The sequence below is a fragment of the Podarcis gaigeae genome (genome assembly GCF_964106915.1).
Source record: "Podarcis gaigeae genome assembly, chromosome: W".
In the NCBI taxonomy this organism is placed as follows: Eukaryota; Metazoa; Chordata; class Lepidosauria; order Squamata; family Lacertidae; genus Podarcis; species Podarcis gaigeae.
The window spans coordinates 10,112,747-10,133,265 of NC_139695.1; the positions used below are offsets into that span (position 1 = coordinate 10,112,747).

A 20,519-nucleotide genomic window follows, 5' to 3' on the forward strand; every position below is an offset into this window, starting at 1 on the left:
ATGGAGGGGAAGAGGGCGCCGGAATCGTGGAAGGAAGCTTTCATCACATTGATACCAAAATCGGAAACTGAAAAGACACAACTCAAGAACTATCGTCCCATCTCCCTTTTAAATGTGGATTACAAAATATTTGCAGATGTTTTGGCAAGCAGACTTAAAAGAGTTTTAAATGAAGTAATTCATAAAGACCAGGCAGGCTTTCTCCCAGGTAGACACATGTTTGCTAATACAAGGAACATTATTGACATCTTGGAACTTTTGCAAACAGACATAAATACAAAAGCAGTGTTAATTTTTATAGATGCGGAGAAGGCCTTTGATAATATCTCTTGGAAATTTATGAAGGGAAATCTAAAAGAAATGGGAGTGGGACGGGGTTTTGAGAATGGGATTGATGCAATATATTCAGAACAAAAGGCTAAATTGATAGTTAACAATGTGGTTACAGAAGAGTTTAAAATTGAAAAAGGAACACGACAAGGCTGCCCGATTTCCCCTCTGCTATTTATATCGGTTCTGGAGGTGCTCTTGAATATGATCAGAGGGGACCGGTTGGTGGAAGGGATCCAGGTCGGAGCGAAACAATATAAACTTAAAGCTTTTGCAGATGACCTAGTTTTGACTTTGCAGGAGCCAGAATCTAGTACAAAAAGAGTATTGCAACTGATACAAGACTTTGGTCGGGTAGCGGGATTTAAATTAAATAAACAGAAAACCAAGGTGTTGGGGAAAAATTTGACAGATACAGAGTCAGAACGGTTTCAGAGAGAAACAGAACTAACTGTGGTTAAAAAAGTAAAGTACCTAGGGGTAAACATTACAGCAAAAAATCTGAGTCTGTTTAAGGACAACTATGAAAAATGTTGGTCTGAAATTAAGAGAGACTTGGACAGTTGGACAAAATTGAAGCTTTCTCTGTTAGGCCGAATTGCTGCTATTAAGATGAATGTATTGCCAAAAATGTTGTTTTTGTTCCAAACATTACAGATTGTGGACAAGACGGAGTGCTTCCGGAAGTGGCAGAGAGACATCTCTAAATTTGTCTGGCAGGGCAAAAAGCCCAGAATTAAGTTTAAGATATTAACTGATGCGAAAGAAAGAGGGGGCTTTGCCCTGCCAGACTTAAAGCTGTACTATGAAGCCGCAGCTTTCTGCTGGCTAAAAGACTGGCTACTTCTCGAAGACACTGATGTACTGGACTTGGAAGGTTTTAATAATGCTTTTGGTTGGCATGCATACTTATGGTATGATAAGGTTAAGAGCAATAAGGCCTTTAAGAACCATATTGTCAGGAAAGCAGTATTTAATGTCTGGACAAAATACAAAGACTTATTGGAAAATAAAACTCCGAGGTGGCTTTCACCTCTGGAAGCTAAGGCCCGAAAAAGACCCAATATGGAGGCCAAATGGCCAAAATATTGGGAAATATTAGAAAAAGATGGAGACAATTGGAAATTGCAGAGTTTGGAGAAAATGAAGGATAAAGTGCGAGACTGGTTACATTACGCTCAGATTAAAGAAGTCTTTAAAAATGATAAAAAGTTAGGGTTCCAGGTGGAGAAATCGAAGTTGGAAACAGAATTGTTAGAACCAAAGACTAAGGTATTATCAAGAATGTATAACCTGCTGTTAAAATGGAATACACAAGACGAAATGGTTAAATCGGCTATGATAAAGTGGGCTCAGGACATTGGGCATAACATTATGTTTGAGGACTGGGAAAGGTTGTGGACCACTGGGCTGAACTTCACTGCATGTAATGCTCTGAAGGAAAATGTAATGAAAATGATATATAGATGGTACATGACCCCAGTTAAACTTGCCAAAATATACCATTTGTCTGATAATAAATGCTGGAAATGTAAAGAAAATGAAGGAACATTCTTTCACCTCTGGTGGACCTGCCCTAAAGTGAAGGCCTTCTGGGAAATGATATACAATGAGTTGAAAAAGGTGTTCAAGTATACCTTTACTAAGAAACCAGAGGCCTTCCTTCTGGGCATTGTCGGCCAGAAGGTGTTAAAGAAGGACCGAACATTCTTTATGTATGCAACAACGGCAGCAAGGATACTCATCGCCAAGAGTTGGAAAACTCAAGATCTACCCACACTGGAAGAGTGGCAGATGCAGCTGATGGACTATATGCAACTGGCCGAGATGACTGGCAGAATCCGGGACCTGGGAGAAGAGAGGGTTGAAGAAGACTGGAAGAAATTTAAGATTTATTTACAAAAATATTGTAATTTGGTTGAATGTTAAGAAGGATGCTAGATCACAAATAATTGCCCACCACTGAATTAGATCCGAACTTGACGATAAGTGAGATTAAGGAAAATATAAATCTTTTGGAGAACTGCTAGATCCTATTTAAATGAGCGGATATAAGATTGTAAACAAGATGGTAATTTGCTTGGAAAAACCTTTTTTAAAGATGTAAGTGAGAGCGGGAGACATGAGGGAGTCCAAAGAAGTGATGAAATTATGTTATGATATAAATAATGTTGTTTATTATTTATGCATTTGTATTCAAAAACCTTAATAAATATTTATTTAAAAAAAAAACCAGAATGGATAGGTTTGTTCTTCTTGCAGTCCATGGGACTCTCAAGAGTCTCCTCCAGCACCATAATTCAAAAGCATCAATTCTTTGGCGATCAGCATTCTTTATGGTCCAGCTCTCACTTCCATACATCACTACTGGGAAAACCATAGCTTGAACTATACGGATCTTTCTTGGCAAGGTGATGTCTCTGCTTTTTAAGATGCTGTCTAGGTTTGTCATTGCTTTTCTCCCAAGGAGCAGGCGTCTTTTAATTTCGTGACTGCTGTCACCATCTGCACTGATCATGGAGCCCAAGAAAGTAAAATCTCTCACTGCCTCCATTTCTTCCCCTTCTATTTGCCAGGAGGTGATGGGACCAGTGGCCATGATCTTGGTTTTTTTGATGTTGAGCATCAGACCATATTTTGCGCTCTCCTCTTTCACCCTCATTAAAAGGTTCTTTAATTCCTCCTCACTTTCTGCCATCAAGGTTGTGTCATCTGCATATCTGAGGTTCTTGATATTTCTTCCGGCAATCTTAATTCCGGCAATCTTGGGATTCATCCAGCCCAGCCTTTCGCATGATGAATTCTGCATATAAGTTAAATAAGCAGGGAGACAATATACAGCCTTGTCGTACTCCTTTCCCAATTTTGAACCAATCAGTTGTTCCATATCCAGTTCTAACTGTAGCTTCTTGTCCCACATAGAGATTGCTCAGCAGACAGATGAGGTGATCAGGCGCTCCCATTTCTTTAAGAACTTGCCATAGTTTGCTGTGGTTGACACAGTCAAAGGCTTTTGCATAGTCAATGAAGCAGAAGTAGATGTCTTTCTGGAACTCTCTAGCTTTCTCCATAATCCAGCGCATGTTTGCAATCTCTGGTTCCTCTGCCCCTTCGAAATCCAGCTTGCACTTCTGGGAGTTCTCAGTCCACATACTGCTTGAGCCTTCCTTGTAGAATTTTAAGCATAACTTTGTTAGCATGTGAAATTAGTGCAATTGTGCGGTAGTTGGAGCATTCTTTGGCACTGCCCTTCTTTGGGATTGGGATGTAGACTGATCTCCAATCCTCTGGCCACTGCTGAGTTTTCCAAATTTGCTGGCATATTGAGTGTAGCACCTTAACAGCATCATCTTTTAAAATTTTAAATAGTTCAGCTGGAATATCATCACTTCCACTGGCCTTGTTATTAGCAGTGCTTTCTAAGGCCCATTTGACTTCACTCTCCAGGATGTCTGGCTCAAGGTCAGCAACCACACTACCTGGGGTGTACAAGACATCCATATCTTTCTGGTATAATTCCTCTGTGTATTCTTGTCACCTATTCTTGTCTTCTGCTTCTGTTAGGTCCTTTCCACTTTTGTCTTTTATTATGGTAATCTTTGTACGAAATGTTCCTTTCATATCTCCAATTTTCTTGAACAGATCTCTGGTTTTTCCCATTCTATTGTTTTCCTCTATTTCTTTGCATTGCTCGTTTAAAAAGGCCTTCTTGTCTCTCCTTGCTATTTTTTGGAAATCTGCATTCAGTTTCCTGTATCTTTTAGTATCTCCCTCACATTTTGCTTGCCTTCTCTCCCCCGCTATTTGTAAGGCCTCGTTGGGCAGCCACTTTGCTTTCTTGCATTTCCTTTTCATTGGGATGGTTTTCATTGCTGCCTCCTGTATAATGTTACCAGCCTAAATCCATAGTTCTTGAGACACTCTGTCCAGGAAATCTAAATCCTTAAACCTGTTCCTCACTTCCACTGTGTATTCATAGGGGATTTGATTTAGATTGTATCTTACCGGCCCAGTGGTTTTTCCTACTTTCTTCAATTTAAGCTTGAATTTTGCTATAAGAAGCTGATGATCTGAGCCACAGTGAGCTCCAGGTCTTGTTTTTGCTGACTGTATAGAGCTTCTCCATCTTTGGCTGCAGAGAATATAATCAATCTGATTTCGATGCTGCCCATCTGGTGATGTCCATGTGTAGAGTCGTCTCTTGTGTTGTTGGAAAAGAGTGTTTGTGATGACCGGCTTGTTCTCTTGGCAGAACTCTATTAGCCTTTGCCCTGCTTTGTTTTGAACACCAAGGCTAAACTTGCCAGTTGTTCCTTTTATCTCTTTATTCCCTACTTTAGCATTCCAATCCCCTATAATGAGAAGAACATCCTTCTTTGGTGTCATTTCTATAAGGTGTTGTAAGTCTTCATAGAATTGGTCAATTTCAGTTTGACTATGAGGGCCACTCCATTTCTTTTACGGGATTCTTGCCCACTGTCAGGGAACTGCCATCAGCTCAGAGGCAAAAGGTGGAAGGGCAGTTAGGTTACAGGGAGCCTCCAAAGACCGTGAGAAGCAGCACTACCTCTGCAGAGGAGGGAAGCCACGCCTCCAGTGGGGAAGGGATGCAGGGCTCGGATGATGCAAGGGAGAGACACAGCACTGGCATGAACAAAGCAGGGGGGGGGGAGGCAGGTCCCCCTCTGCCCACGCCCTCTTTGCACAGTTGGTTTACACACAGAGAGGGGAGGCATGGGGGGGGTCAAAAGACTACTCTGCTGGGGAAAGTTTAAGGACCGCCCACTCCCAGATTCTGCAAGCGAGTGAGCAGACATGGAATTGAGTTGATCTGCATTGTGAACGTTTTGGACAGATAATAAAGCCTTGAAAAGACCAACGGGGAGTCTTGCCTGTTTGCTCTCGAGCAACCACGCCGGCATACATAACACCCACAGTAGTAGATATGATGGTCATCTGAACTGAATTTGCCCATTCCTGTCCATTTTAGTTCACTGATGCCCAGGATGCCAATATTTATTCTTGCCGTCTCATTTTTGATGACATCCAATTTATCAAGGTTCATGGTTCTTACATTCCAGGTTCCTATGCAATATTTTTCTTTACAGCATTGGACTTTCCTTTCACTTCCAGGCATATCCACAACTTAGCGACCTTTCGGCTTTGGTTCAGCTGCTTCATCAGCTCTGAATCTACTTGTACTTGTCCTCTGCTCTTCCTCAGTAGCATGTTGGACGTCTTCCAACCTGAGGGGCTCATCTTCCAGGGTCATAACTTTTCTATGCTTGTTGTCTTTGTTCATGGAGTTTTCTTGGCAGGGAATTTTCTTGGCAAGGGATTACCGTATTTTTTGCTCTATAAGACTCACTTTTTCCCTCCTAAAAAGTAAGGCAAAATGTGTGTGTGTGTTATGGAGTGAATGCAGGCTGCGCAGCTATCCCAGAAGCCAGAACAGCAAGAGGGATTGCTGCTTTCACTGCGCAGTGATCCCTCTTGCTGTTCTGGCTTCTGAGATTCAGAATTTTTTTTTTCTTGTTGTCCTCCTCCAAAAACTAGGTGTGTCTTGTGGTCTGGTGCGTCTTATAGAGTGAAAAAAACAATATATAGCAATATCTGAAATTTCATGCATATCAGTTAATATCTTTACCCTGCTCCACAAAAATAGCTGTTTAGTTGGCCGTTTTCCTATGTTGTGAAGTCTGAAATTTCAATTCAGTGGAGCAAGGTCAAGATATTAACTGATATGCATGAAATTTAAAAAAAAGAAAAGAAAAAAGGGTAAATCTCTAGTCCTCCTAGAAAGAAAGTTGTGAAGCAAATGTGCAGGTACCATTCTAAGCAATTTACATATGTGAAATGAGCTCCCATCTGTCAGTGTTTTTAGCCAAAGGGCAAAGTCAGAGCTGTGATTGATAAGTAAGCTATTTGGACACCAAGCATTAGGAATCCCTTGCATCCTAAAGAGTTGCTCTTTTCTCCTCCCACTTTAGTTCACTTTTCTAGCTTAAGTCTTATTTTCCAGTCCTTGAAATCTCCATAGCTTGCCTTTTGTTTCCCCCTCTAATTTATGCCATGTCCCCCATGGCAATCATGTTATGACTAGCAGCCACAGCACTCTCTCAAAAATCGAAATGTGCCCACTGGTGTAAAAAAGTTGGCTATCCCTTGCCTAAAGGATGTATCCTATAGCAAATGAAGCTGCTTATAGCTACAAGAGTCAAGCTTGTAACTGGCTATCCTCTTGTTATTGTCTCTGCTATTAATATTTCCTGGGTATATCTAAGAGAGATCTTATTTGCAGAATGCAATGCAACACAACTGATTTCCAGATAATAAGACTGTGCAATAGTGACTGACAAATAACATGTATGTATATTGTGGATCATCACCTTGTCGTGGTGAGTGGGCTTGCATGTTTCTATGACCCTTGTGAGCGAAGCCATCAGGAATCTCGTACTCCCAACAGGGTCACCCAAGGCAGTAAGGTCAAAGGGAAGGAGATAGACAAAGAATGATCCAAGAAGTCCTCAACGGCAGAATAGGCGGATGCTAACAAGCGGTATCTTACATGTAGGAATGAAAATCACGGGAGACGAGTAGTAGGTGTCATGTGAGAGGCGTCTGCCGGGAAAACCCCGGGAACTCTCTTTTATTGAATATTACAAACATTGCCACAGGTGTGCTTGTTGCTGATTGGTTGATACAAACACAAAGAAACTCATTGCCTATTGGTTAATGCAAATGTAAGGCGGGAATTACATGTGAGGGGTGGGAATTACATGTGAACATTAATCACTGGTAGATTAAAGGCTGGGAAACGAGGTTGGGACTAGACAAGCATGAAACCTCCTAATTAATTATAACTAAAGATTAATATGGCATAAAACAATTACTAATGATTGATCATAACATGAAAGAATACAATAATCAAGTTCTATAGATGTGGTCAGCTATGCATGGAGTACAAGTCACCATGAACTTAAGGTGAACGGAGCGATGAGGGAATGTCTTGGTATTTGGAGCAAGTTCGTACAGTGTGTGCAGAAACAGAGAGAAGATTATAAGCGAGATTTCCCAGAATGCAAGAGAAAAGAAGCAATACTTCCCATAGCAAGACTTCCCATAAGGCCACAGTTATGTGTAGAAAGAACGATGCAATGCTTCCCTATAATGCAACAGTTATGTGCAGAGGGAAAACATATGTGCAGAAGGAAAACTTCCCTTTATCTCCCCCTTTCTTTTCTTTTTTGCGAGGCGTACTGGGTAAATAAGGCAAAAATATTTCGGGATTAGTGGTGTGCCAGCGAATGCCCAAAATAAGTTCGCCAGGGAGGATGGGACAAAAAATACTACGAGATACGTGGTTTGCCAACGCATGCTCGAAATAAATCTGCCCACATCTCCCCTTTGGTTTACTGTTGGTGTTGCCATTTTGCAAAATAAGCAGCAAGGATTTTATTGGGTGGCTGAGGGGGAGAGAGAAGCCGAGAGAAAAGACTTATGAGGCCAGGAATGCATTGGAGGAAGCAGCAAAACAAAATTAATATACATATAATAACAATGGCATATTGAAAAAGACTACGAAGCCAAGTAAAGTTTGGCAGCCAAGCGGTAAACCACTGGGTGAAAGAATCCCAGAAAGCAGGAAAACCAACATCCTGTTTGATGTGATGTGTGAGATTTTGCAAATGAGAGATTTGTTTTTGAATGGCCTTAGAATTGTCAGTGATATTAAAGCAGCACATGTTTTCAACTTGTTCGCATCCGTAATGATGGAGCATCAATAGATAATCGATAGCAGCGCGGTTCTGCAGGACGCCATGCTGGAGTTCACTCTGCTCTTTATTCAAAAGATGAAGGGCTTGTGATGTAAAGTTCAGAGCCTTTGCTGCGGAGCAAGCTAAAGAGTTAATATTCCTGCTATTCCGGACAGCCAGTCCAGGGACTCCTAGAAGAGAGACAGCTAGAGAAATATATTCAGATCTGCTAGGGAGAGAGACAGAATCATCACAATCATTATTCAATTCTATAGCGCGTCGATATCGAGAGCGGGATAAATGATGCTTTTTTGGTAAAATAATAGACATACGGCTTAAGCAGCAAGGTGTGCCATGGCTGATGTTTGCAGGAATGTAATTAAACGTAAAGCCTGGACACGACCAAAACCAGCCGTCAGGCAGCTCTGTGTATTTATATATATATGAAATATTTACATAATCAGAGCAATTGAAATTATCCTTGCCCATTTTCACACAGTTGGTTTTTGTGCAGTTCACCATACGGGCACAAGTAACATTAAAGGAAGCCACGTATGGGGTCATGGAATTGGCTGCGTGGAGGAATGATGCAAAACTTTAACAGCAGCTGCCAGCTCAGAATGCTGGGCAGACTTCTGTGGAAGAGTGTAGAGGCTGTGCCATTTATCATTTTGTTGCCCTGCAACGACCCCCCTGGAGGGGGCTCCATTAGTAAACACAGTAAGGGCATCCAACGGGACAGGGCTACTGCGCTATGCTTAAATTCACTTTCAAAAACTACATATTGAGCAGCAGATAAAAGCATTTGGTTGGCTGCCAAATTTGGATTGGCTCCGGCAAGCAAGGACATGGCATGGCTCTGGCTGCCAATTTCCGCACAGGATTGAATCATCTGAGCCAGATCGTATTTAGGACGGTTAATGATTGACTGCAAAGCCTTCTTACAGTCAGTGTTTGCATTTTCAAAAACCATTTTTTTCATCAATTCATTCTGGGCTGTAGTATTATCAACCTGCCTGGTGACTGCTTCTTTCTGTCTTGCCTGAGAAAGTGCAGCACGCACGGCTCCAGCAGGAGCAGGCAAAGGAGGAGGGGAGGGGGATGGGGGGGTGGAAGCAGGTTGAGATGAGTGAGAAGCAGGGGGGGGGGGGTTGGCCGGGCTGCGAAGGAGAAGGAGGCAGAAGCTGTGGATAAGGGGGATAAGGGGGGGGATTGTCTGCTGCAGGCAGGAGAGCAGGGGCCGAAGGAGACGCCTGGGGGACCTGAGGTCCAGACTTTGCAACGGCCTCTGCACATTTCTGCCAGGTGAGCAGACAATGAATTGGAGCCCTCGGTTCTGCAAAGAGGGTCTTCCCGATCTTTTGCCAAGTCCCCACCTCCAGAGAGCCCTTCTCGGGGTAGGAAGGATATTGGCAAGCGATCTCACAAAGCAATTGTTCAATTTCTTTTAAGGAAACATTAACACCCACAACACTCTGCCTAACTAGAGAAAAAAGTTCCCTGGCATGCTCTTTCTGCATTCGAGTCAAATCGCCCCCCATACTCACGAAGTAAGCGCGCTGAGACTTTTCCAGTCGAGTGAAGTACAGGGGCTAGGCTGCGTAAGGGATCTGGCACGTCGGGGTCACCAGATGTAGGAATGAAAATCACGGGAGACGAGTAGTAGGTGTCATGTGAGAGGCGTCTGCCGGGAAAACCCCGGGAACTCTCTTTTATTGAATATTACAAACATTGCCACAGGTGTGCTTGTGGCTGATTGGTTGATACAAACACAAAGAAACTCATTGCCTATTGGTTAATGCAAATGCAAGGCGGGAATTACATGTGAGGGGTGGGAATTACATGTGAACATTAATCACTGGTAGATTAAAGGCTGGGAAACGAGGTTGGGACTAGACAAGCATGAAACCTCCTAATTAATTATAACTAAAGATTAATATGGCATAAAACAATTACTAATGATTGATCATAACATGAAAGAATACAATAATCAAGTTCTATAGATGTGGTCAGCTATGCATGGAGTACAAGTCACCATGAACTTAAGGTGAACGGAGCGATGAGGGAATGTCTTGGTATTTGGAGCAAGTTCGTACAGTGTGTGCAGAAACAGAGAGAAGATTATAAGCGAGATTTCCCAGAATGCAAGAGAAAAGAAGCAATACTTCCCATAGCAAGACTTCCCATAAGGCCACAGTTATGTGTAGAAAGAACGATGCAATGCTTCCCTATAATGCAACAGTTATGTGCAGAGGGAAAACATATGTGCAGAAGGAAAACTTCCCTTTACTTACAACGGCTGTGAAGGCAGATGAAGGCTGCAGCAGATAGGAATCTACCAGTTTGTCGTGACTACCTCATGCCATCAGAACAGAGCCCTACTGCGAAGACTGTGTGTTGGTCAGCATGCACTTGGAATATTCCGTTTCACCTTAAGTATAGGCATGATTGTTGTGTGTCACCTGCCTGTTTACACTCCAGCACAGCTTGCTGGGAACTTCTGTTTGTGTATAGCTTTTGCTTATGCTGTCTTGCTTTGGACACAAAGGAGAGCAGACATGTTTCCTTTTTGTCCTGAAGTATGCTGAATAAAACTGTTTGCAAATATGCTCACATATGCCTCTCCTGCCACTTCTGTTGTGCAGTGTTTTACTCTGCTGAGTGTGCGTGCCCAGCTTCTGAAGGCTTCTGAAGCTTGGGTCACAGTTTCATGCTGATCCAAGGACTGGAGATCACCCAGCACACCAGCCTGTGGGTTGGAGCCGCTGGGCGCTTGCCAATTGCCCCTGATTCCTTGGCTGTATCCCAACACTACACACATAAAACAAATTCATGCACAGGCATCTTCCAAAAACCCAACCCAAACCCCCAAAGTGCCATGGCAATCGGCAAATGGTAACGGGGGCAGGATCGTGAAATCTGGAAGCCCCTAGTCATGAACTGGCACATGGGCGGTGGATACAGATTCAGTCATTCTGACTCAAGGAATGAGGCAGTTGAGTAGCTCAGCAGCTGTATCCATGACCGAGCAGTCCTATTTAGGATCCACTCTGCTCACCCCAAAAAGGGGAAGGGGCTAGAAAAGGTGCCCAAAATATAGTTTGCCTCCCTTTTTCCCTGACTGGATTACCGCACCCAGTGGGGTCACCACCTAGCGGTTGTAAAAGACAATTGAATTTTGGAACATGGAATATATGGACTTTGTCAGATAACACAGACAGCGAACGTCCTGAACGCAGAACTGCCATCATTGCAAGAGACCTGTGACGTTTTAACATCACTATTGCAGCGCTTCAAGACTCTCGAAGAGCAGGCGAGGGACAATTGAAGGAAGAAAAAGGAGGCTACACATTCTTCTGGAAAGGTCTATCTGAACAAGAACATCAAATACATGGGGTAGGCTTCGCTATAAAAAATGACCTTGTGAAGCTCCTGTCAGAAGTCCCTACTGGCATTAATGAGCGGCTCTCAACCCTTCGAATAAAGCTCACCCAAAACCAACAGGCTACTATTATAGGCACTTATGCACCAACACTGGATGCCGATGAAGACATTAAAGAAAAAATTTACTCTCAGTTGGATACCGTCCTATCAGAGACTCCTAAGAAAGATAAAATTATCCTCCTGGGTGATTTTAATGTAAGAGTTGGGGGAGATTTCAATCTGTGGCCTAGGACTATTGGGAAAGAAAGAGTTGGCAACAGCAACCAGAACGGAATCTTACTTTTGACGATATGTGCAGTGCACAACCTTGTTATTACCAACACACTCTTTTGACAGAAAAATAAATTTAAAATTTCATGGAGGCATCCTTGGTCAAACCATTGGCACCTCTTACACTATGTTATTGTCCGTGCTAAAGATCAACGTGATGTGCTCCTTACCAGAGCTATGACGAGCACCGACGACTGCTGGACAGATCACCAACTAATACGCTCCACAATGGCTATCAAGATTATACCTCAATGCAGGCTTCAGGGAAGAAAACCAAGGCGCAAAATGAACACTCAAGCCCTTCAAGATCCCATTAAGCGGGATTGCTTCCAAACAACTCTTAAGGACCATCTGCTTTCAGAATTCCCTGATAACATCGAGGAACACTGGACCAAGCTAAAAACATCCATTATTGCAGCCTGTGAACAAACTATTGGATACCAAACCAAGAAACACCAGGACTGGTTTGATGAGAATGACAGTGAGATTGAACGCATGATTGACAAGAAAAGGAAGGCATTTCAGATCTGGCAAAGAGATAGAAACCGTGCCACTAAGAAAAAAAACCTATGCCAACGCTAAGGCTGAGGTTCAAAGAAGAACTAGAGAACTAAAAAACACCTGGTGGATAAAAAAAGCTCAAGAGATCCAGCACTTAGCCGACACTCATGATGCACAGAGTTTGTTTAAAGCCGCAAAGTCCATCTATGGGCCAATAAATCATGGCATATGTTCCCTACGTTCAGCAGACGGTATCAAACTTCTAAAAGATAAAGAAGCTATTGCACTGCGCTGGAAAGAACATTACCAACATCTCCTTAACCGCAACTCCCCCATAGCTGCTGAGGTCCTCTCACAAATTCCACAAAAAGAAGTTAGAGATGAGCTTGCGGTATCTCCAAATCTGGGAGAGTTGTGTACAGCTATTAACCAAATGAAAAACAAGAAAGCCAGTGGACCTGGCAACTACTCTATTCCAAACTTAAAAATGGAAAGCGTAATGCTGGTGGTCAACGAAAAAGGTTTAAAGACTGTCTCAAGGCAAATATAAAAAAAATGTAGTAGAAACACTGACAACTGGGAAACACTGGCCTGCGAGCGCTCCAGTTGGAGAACAGCCTTTACCAAAGGTGTCATGGGCTTTGAAGACACTCGAACTCAGGACGATAGGGAGAAATGTGCTAAGAGGAAGGCATGCTTGGCAAACCCTCACTGTGATCAACTCCCGCCCGGAAACCAATGTCCCCACTGTGGAAGGATGTGTGCATCCAGAATTGACCTCCACAGTCACTTACAAACTCATTGTTAAAACCGTGTTTATGGAAGACAATCTTACTCGGCTACGAGTGATTGCCAAAGAAGAGAGTAAGATAAGACCTTTGGAACAGGCATTTTTTTTTAAAAAAAGGTTTTTTTATGAACTGCCCTACTGATATACACAACACTATCAAACCTATAATTAGGTAAATCCAACTAAGAAGCCCAAAACATTCTTCTGCAGAAAGAAACTAGATTTATTTCCCTGCTTGATTCTTTGCATCCCTCAGGTTTAAATACAGAAATAGATTATAGTTGTTTTTTTATGAGTCATCGTTAATATCTTGATATACAATGGATAACCTTAAAAATCTATGTTGAATATGGTGGTTTCAAAGGGGTCACTTTAAGATAGGCATCCCCAACCTTCGGCCCTCCAGATGTTTTCGACTACAATTCCCATCATCCCTGACCACTAGTCCTGTTAGCTAGGGATCATGGGAGTTGTAGGCCAAAACATCTAGAAGGACAAAAGTTGGGGATGCCTGCTTTAAGAGGTAAAAAAATGCCTGCTTTTAAAGAGAGAAACAAACTTTGCTGTAGGTTGCTGCCACCTGTAACTAGAATTAACGCGGTGTCTCTCTACAAAATTAAACATGGGATTACTGGTTGTTTACTGCGGAATATGCCATGTCACTTGGTCCATGTCTCTGATACAGAAAATATGGTATGTAGATCCATTGTTCAATATGTGTGTTATATGTTTTATTTCCTAATTTGTTAAAAAAAACTACAGGCAGCCCTGTTTAGGGAAGCTTTTAATGTTTGATGGACTATTGCATTCTAATATTTTGTTGGGCGGGGTAGAAATTAATTAATTAATTAATTAATTAATTAGAGTATGTATGGCTGACAGAGCCCGGCAGGGTGAAACAAGGTATTATTCCGGGAATCCTTGTCTTAAGTTCTTTCATCTGGTACCTGCATACAATAACTTTACTTTGCAAAGGCATATGTGGAACATTACAAAGAACAAGTACATTTTCTGCAAGTACCGCTTCCTAAAGTTGTTGCGTCTGACACTTGTATTCATAAATACATACGTGAAACACAAAAAAAGTTTCTATTTGGACATTACGTAAGTATATAAGAACTGAACTATTTGTATTTCCTGTTCAAAATGTTGGTCTTTAATTGCTTCTGCTTAATTTGATAATGTGAAAAGAGTTATGTTTATATGATGTATAAAGAATTATCATAGTTAAACACAGCCAGGAACTGATATACACCCGAATAAATTTGCTTTATATCCCGTTGGGCAGATGGCCTTCTCGGTAGTGGCGCTAAACATGTCGGTAAAATGTCGGTAAACAACTACCTGACATTTAGAAGACATCTGAAGGCAGCCCTCTTTAGGGAAGTTTTGAATGACTGATGTTTTAATGTATTTCTAACCTTCCATTGGAAGCCGTCCATTATGGCTGGGAAATAATAAATTATTATTATTATTATCTAGTTCAGAACAAGAGTCCTGTTCCCTCCTGCGATTTCCAGCAGATGGTGCTCAGAAACATTACTGCCTCCAGCCCTGCATTTTGTTATTTGTGCATCCAGACTAAACCAATTCTGAGCTTTGGCCTTTGAACGTTTCCTTCGGAGCACTTCGTTGAACTCGCGCAAAATAAGTTGCTCTCCATCAAGGTGAAAGCTCCATTTGCCCAAACCGTGGCTATGCATGGTGAGTAAGCGTTGTGTTTTCTGAAGCGTTTCCTCAACCTAAGCGCTCTGGCCATAAAAATGAAGTGGCTGGGAGGACGGATGGAAGGTGGCATTCTCATATTTCCTCCTGTCACTCAATGCTGCTTAAAAAGGGCCTGGGCTTGGATGAACTATTAGTCACAATCACCAAATAGAGAAATTCAGCTGCAGTCAACAGCAAGCAAAGAAAGGCATTGGAACTTCACTTCTGTATAATGTTTCATACTGAATCGGCATATAAATTCCTTAACGGGGAGGCAGCCCAGCAAAAGGGCCAAGAGCAGGCTTCCTCAGCCTCGACCCTCCAAATGTTTTTGGCCTGTTTTTGAAGGACCAGCTGCGCAGCCTGGGGGTCATTTTGGACCCATGGGGGCGCAGGTCCATTTTGTGTCCAGAGCAGCTCCATCTGGGATGCAAGTGGAGACCCACCCACTGTCTGGCCAGAGTGGTCAGGATCCAACCTCAACCCGTTCACCGCCATCCATCCTCCAACTGTCCCAAATGGTCCTTTCCATAGAGGCCATAATACATGGTCCTTAGTTCTCAATCCATATACATAACTTCTGATCCTATGGGTAACATAATATTAACCTTTTTTTGCTTCTTCTTCTACTTCAGGCTTCCTCAACCTCGGCCCTCCAGATGTTTTTTGGCCTACAACTCCCATGATCCCTAGCTAGCAGGACCAGTGGTCAGGGATGATGGGAATTGAAGTCTCAAAACATTTGGAGGGCTGAGGTTGAGGAAACCTGTTCTACTTTATCAGCAATTTCCCATCTTAGCCTAATCTCTTGTCTTGTTTCCTCTCTTCTCTCCTTTTTGGCTTTGCACGTTCATTTATCCCTGATTTTGCTGCTGTGACTGTGCCTGGGTACAAGCTACTTCGAAAGGAAGCAGGGCACATTTGGGATAACAGCTGTAATGATAATTTGCAGCACCTAAAATTTGCAAACGCCTCTGATATTGAGAAACAAGGAAGCAAGTTGAATGCCTTGGGACACAGTTTCAGGTATTAAGATTGCAAAGAGCTATAGTTTATATAGTTAGTTTATATAGTTTATACAGTTAGTTTATGGGTAGGCACACTAAGCCCCGGGGGCGGAATCCGGCCCAGTCGCCTTCTCAATCTGGCCTGCGGACAGTCTGGGAATCAGCGTGTTTTGACATGAGTAGAATGTGTGTTTTTATTTAAAATGCATCTCTGAGTGATTTGTGGGGCCTGCCTGGTGTTTTGACATTAGTAGAATGTGTGCCCTTTTATTGAAAACGCATCTCTGGGTTATTTGTGGGGCATAGGAGTTTGTTCCTTATTTTTTTCAAAATCTAGTCTGGCCCCCCGCAAGGTCTGAGGAACAGTGGAGTGGTCCCCAGCTTAAAACATTTGCTGACCCCTGAGTTAGTTTACATAGGTTACATTTGTTGGAAGCAGGACTCTCAGAAAGAGTCCCATTCTGTGAATAAAACTGTATTTAAACAGCATTCAAAATGCTCTACAAAAGAAATCAAACCACAAATGTTTCATTTCCCAATATAACACAACCGCCTACGGGCACTCACATTAGCTCAGCAGCGAAGTTGCCTGAACCATAATAATAATAATAATAATAATAATAATAATAATAATAATAATAATAATTATTATTATTATTATTATTATTATTATTATTATTATTATTATTATTATTATTATTAATCATTTCTGCCCCGTCCATCTGGCTGGCTCTTCCCAGCCGCTCCAAGCTGCATCCAACAAAAAATTTAAAAGACAGCTGTTCAAAACTTCCCGAAATTATGCACCCCCACCGAGAGGGCTCAGATTGCTACAGGGGCTACTCAGCGTTTTGGACGTTTTCGGAGACTGAAGTAGCTGGGCAGGTATTTATATCCTGTTGGTGGTGCCCTATTCTTCTCCCCTGAGATCACCTAAAATGGTAAGGTGTTTTCTGTGGTATGAGGGCCACCAGTCTGGGGCAAAGGGGTGTGGACATCTCCTGGTGGCCCCCGCCCCCATATTAATAGCCTCCCTGAACTCTCAAACTGAGACATGCTCTTTATCAGCTGAGCTCCTAAAGTAGGGCTGGTTGGGAATTGGTCCTCGCTGAAGGATGGCTTATCACAGGCACGCAGGTAACCCTCCTCTGCGCCCCAAATATATATATGACTTTTCATTGCTGTCAGGGGTTCAGAAGGAGAGACACAGGAGGGGGAGCAAATGGAGAGTGAGGAGGAGGAGTACGAGGGGGGGCGCAGGCAGTGACAGTGGCCAGAGTTATTCCACAAGCCTCTCTAGCGAATCGGAGGACTCACAGAAGGGAGCGCCGGTGGCCAGAGCGAGGGGGGCTCCAGGGGGGAAGCCCCAGGAGGAAGGGGCCAGCGGGGAGTCCCTGAGCAGCAGTTGGAGATCAGGACCAGCGTCTCCACCAGAGCGCAGTGGGGAGGGGGAGTCCCAGGAGTCGGGACCAGTGTCCTCACCACCAGAGGGAGGAGAGGAGTCAGGTTTGGCAACGCCCACATCAGGAAGCGGGGAAACGGTCAGAAGGAAAGTCACCGGCTGGGCGCGCGCGCCAAGTTCAAATGTACAGGAGCACGGCACAGCGGGGAGCCCGGGAAGGGAGCCGGGTCCTAAAGCCCGCCGGAGGGAGGGGCAAGACTCAGGAGGCTCAGCGTCAGAGGAGTCCAGGAAGGAGGGAACCCCAGAGGGCAGAAGGACCCAGTGAAGGAAAGAACAGCGTAAGAGGTGGAGCCGGGCTAGAATCTTAAACTGGTGTGGGTGGAGCAGTGAGTCAGAGGGGACTTAGCCGGTCTAGCGTCGAGACGTGGGTCTGCGCGCCCAGAGCTTGGAAATGGAAACTAAACTTTAATAAAGACTTTTGTATATAACATCCACTGGGCGTTGGTCCTCTGTGAGCTGGGACCTAGCGGCAGTCCTGACAATTGCCTTTTGTGCTTTGGGCTGGCTGGCTTGCTTGCTTTGAGTTCAGGCTGGCTTGCTTGCTCTTTCAACAGGATTTCGCTGTGCTGGAAATTCTTCATTTGAGCTGGAGGGGCTTTCCAGCAAATAAGGGGACCCTCTGTGCGATGATATTCCTTCCAGGGAAGGTAGGAGTGGGCAGTTCAAAAAAACCTCTTTTTTGAAAATGTCTGCTCCAAAGGTCTTATCTTGCTACACTAGGGATTATATAACTGTATCTGAAATTTCATGCATATCAGTTAATATCTTGACCCTCCTCCACGAAAATAGCTGTTTACTTGGCCGTTTTCCTATGCCGTGGAGGCTGAAATTTCAATTCAGCGGAGCAGGGTCAAGATATTAACTGATATACATGAAATTTCAGAGATAGCTATATAATCCCTGGTGTAGTAAGAGAAGACCTTTGGAGCAGTAATTTTTTTAAAAAAGGTTTTTTATTAACTGCCCTAGTAGGCAGAGGTTCTGCTTCTTCCAGTATACTGGCATAAGTTCGCCTGTCTTCCCAAGTGAAGTGTCAAATTTTCCGGAGACCCCGTTAACAGAATCTTTCGAGGAGTTGGAGGTGGCGTTGATAAGTAAGTATAAGAGCTGGTAAAGGGCAATTAAGCAGGCCTATCACTAACTTCAAATGCAGCTCATGGACTGGGCTCTAAACAACTGCCAGATCCTTTTTGCAGGAGACAGGACAGAGAGAAGCTTCCGGGACAGCCTTGTCCCTGCTTAGACTCTCCACTAAACTCCTTAGCCATCATTCTTTTAAATTTTGTTGTCGTTTAGTCGTGTCCGACTCTTTGTGACCCCATGGACCAGAGCACACCAGGCACTCCTGTCTTCCACTGCCTCCCGCAGTTTGGTCAAACTCATGTTCGTAGCTTCGAGAACACTGTCCCACCATCTCGTCCTCTGTCGTCCCCTTCTCCTTGTGCCCTCCATCTTTCCCAACATCAGGGTTTTTCCCAGGGAGTCTTCTCTTCTCATGAGGTGGCCAAAGTATTGGAGCCTCAGCTTCACGATCTGTCCTTCCAGTGAGCACTCAGGGCTGATTTCCTTCAGAATGGATACATTTGATCTTCTTGCAGTCCATGGGACTCTCAAGAGTCTCCTCCAGCACCATAATTCAAAAGCACCAATCTTCGGCGATCAGCCTTCTTTATGGTCCAGCTCTCACTTCCATACATCACTACTGGGAAAACCATGGCTTTAACTATACGGACCTTTGTTGGCAAGGTGATGTCTCTGTTTTTTAAGATGCTGTCTAGGTTTGTCATTGCTTTTCTCCCAAGAAGCAGGTGTCTCTTAATTTCGTGACTGCTGTCACCATCTGCAGTGATCATTTATATCATTTAGGCGTAGACAAATTAGACTGCTTTACTAAAACCCAAAGAGTGAAGTTTTGGATAGATCATTTGAGTCCAGGCGCTCTTGGGACAATCTTGCAGCACTAGGGATATTAGATCAGGGGGATTTGAGTTTAGGCGAAGCCACAAGTTAAATGTCCTGTGCAAGATCCGTAATTCTACTGAAGGGAGATTGGCCTCTAGGTGCAATGATGTGTTTGGGACACAGGGTGGTACAGAAAAAAATGCCTTAGAAACTTTGCATGCAGGAAAGCCCCAAGCTAGACCCCTGGAACCACCACTTAAAAACACCTGAAGTCGCATTTGAATAAAAAAACCCTGAGACCTGCTGCCTTTATGCGTATGGAGCTCAGTGGACAAATATCCTGACCTGGTACCAAGCGGCTTCCTAGGGTGATGTTACTGGATCCATATTACAGATCAGGTAGACTGAGGCAGAGGGCGAGAAAAAGGGTGTTAACTTCTGTTACGGAAATGACGGGGGGGGGCCCACATCTTTAAAGTTGTTAAATGTTACAAATATTATGCCTGAATGTATCCCTTCGACTTGACAGCTCAGGGAAGATACCTAGCTTTAAAAAATCATATAAAATCAACCCCTTTGCCAGTTTCCTCCATTCCAAAGCTATTTTGCCCTTGGAAAAAGGACTCTTTCCCCTGCCACCTCTCCAAGTGTGAAGAGGTGACAATTGCAGGGCTCATTGTTTGCCAAGGGAAGCGAAATCTCATCACCAGACTCACCTCAGGCTCCAGACATGCAAAGGAAGTTCTATTGTACTTTTGGGTGGTGGGTACTTAAGACCTATTTGTCTGTGCTAATCTTGTGTAACCCTCCCCTTTCTGACGGTTTTAGTGGTGTAGCATTGATGTATAGATGATGTTGTGCAAACTGTATTCTGGGATACTGTGGGAAAGTTTTAAAAGTCAATGTCACCCCAATGCTCGGGGTTCTTACTGCCGTTTGAACCTGTTGCACAACAATAAAGGATCAAAGTCTAATGACCGCTGTTTTGCTCCAAATTACTTGGCTGGAATTTCCTTCTTTTACTGACCGCATGGACCCAAGGGGGACTCACACCCCAACGAGCTGGGCTGTTGAGTAGTCTCTCAACCCAGAATTTTCTTTAACACGTGCTTGGGTGGGCTCACAGCTTGGCCCCTTGTCTCTGTCTTCCATAATCACTTTGGTGCTCATTCACCCTAGCTGTGCTCCTGTGCTGTAGGACTGGCGTTTGCAGTTCATGCTTCAATCCCACTTTGCCTGCTGATGGACGGATGGAGGCTGCAGACATTGTTTCGCGTCCTTCCAGAGACATTTGACCCCCCCCCCCCGCAAGCTATTTGCTTACCAGTTGCCCGCCCTCCCATTTGTTG

General features: G+C 43.6%; 1 protein-coding gene and 1 long non-coding RNA gene across 2 annotated transcripts in view; one reads left to right on the forward strand and one right to left on the reverse strand.

Moving 5' to 3' along the window:
• Positions 1-20,519, reverse strand: part of LOC310835995 — a 280,516-nt gene that overhangs the window by 148,220 nt on the left and 111,777 nt on the right. The gene's annotated exons all lie outside the window — the stretch shown is intronic.
• The window catches only part of LOC310835983 (four and a half LIM domains protein 1-like), a 60,738-nt gene continuing 57,086 nt past the window's right edge, over positions 16,868-20,519 (forward strand). The window contains exon 1 of the mRNA XM_083720954.1: positions 16,868-16,943. Coding sequence (XP_083577080.1) covers positions 16,922-16,943 — 22 coding nt within the window. The 5' untranslated portion in view covers positions 16,868-16,921. The remainder of the gene's footprint in view (positions 16,944-20,519) is intronic.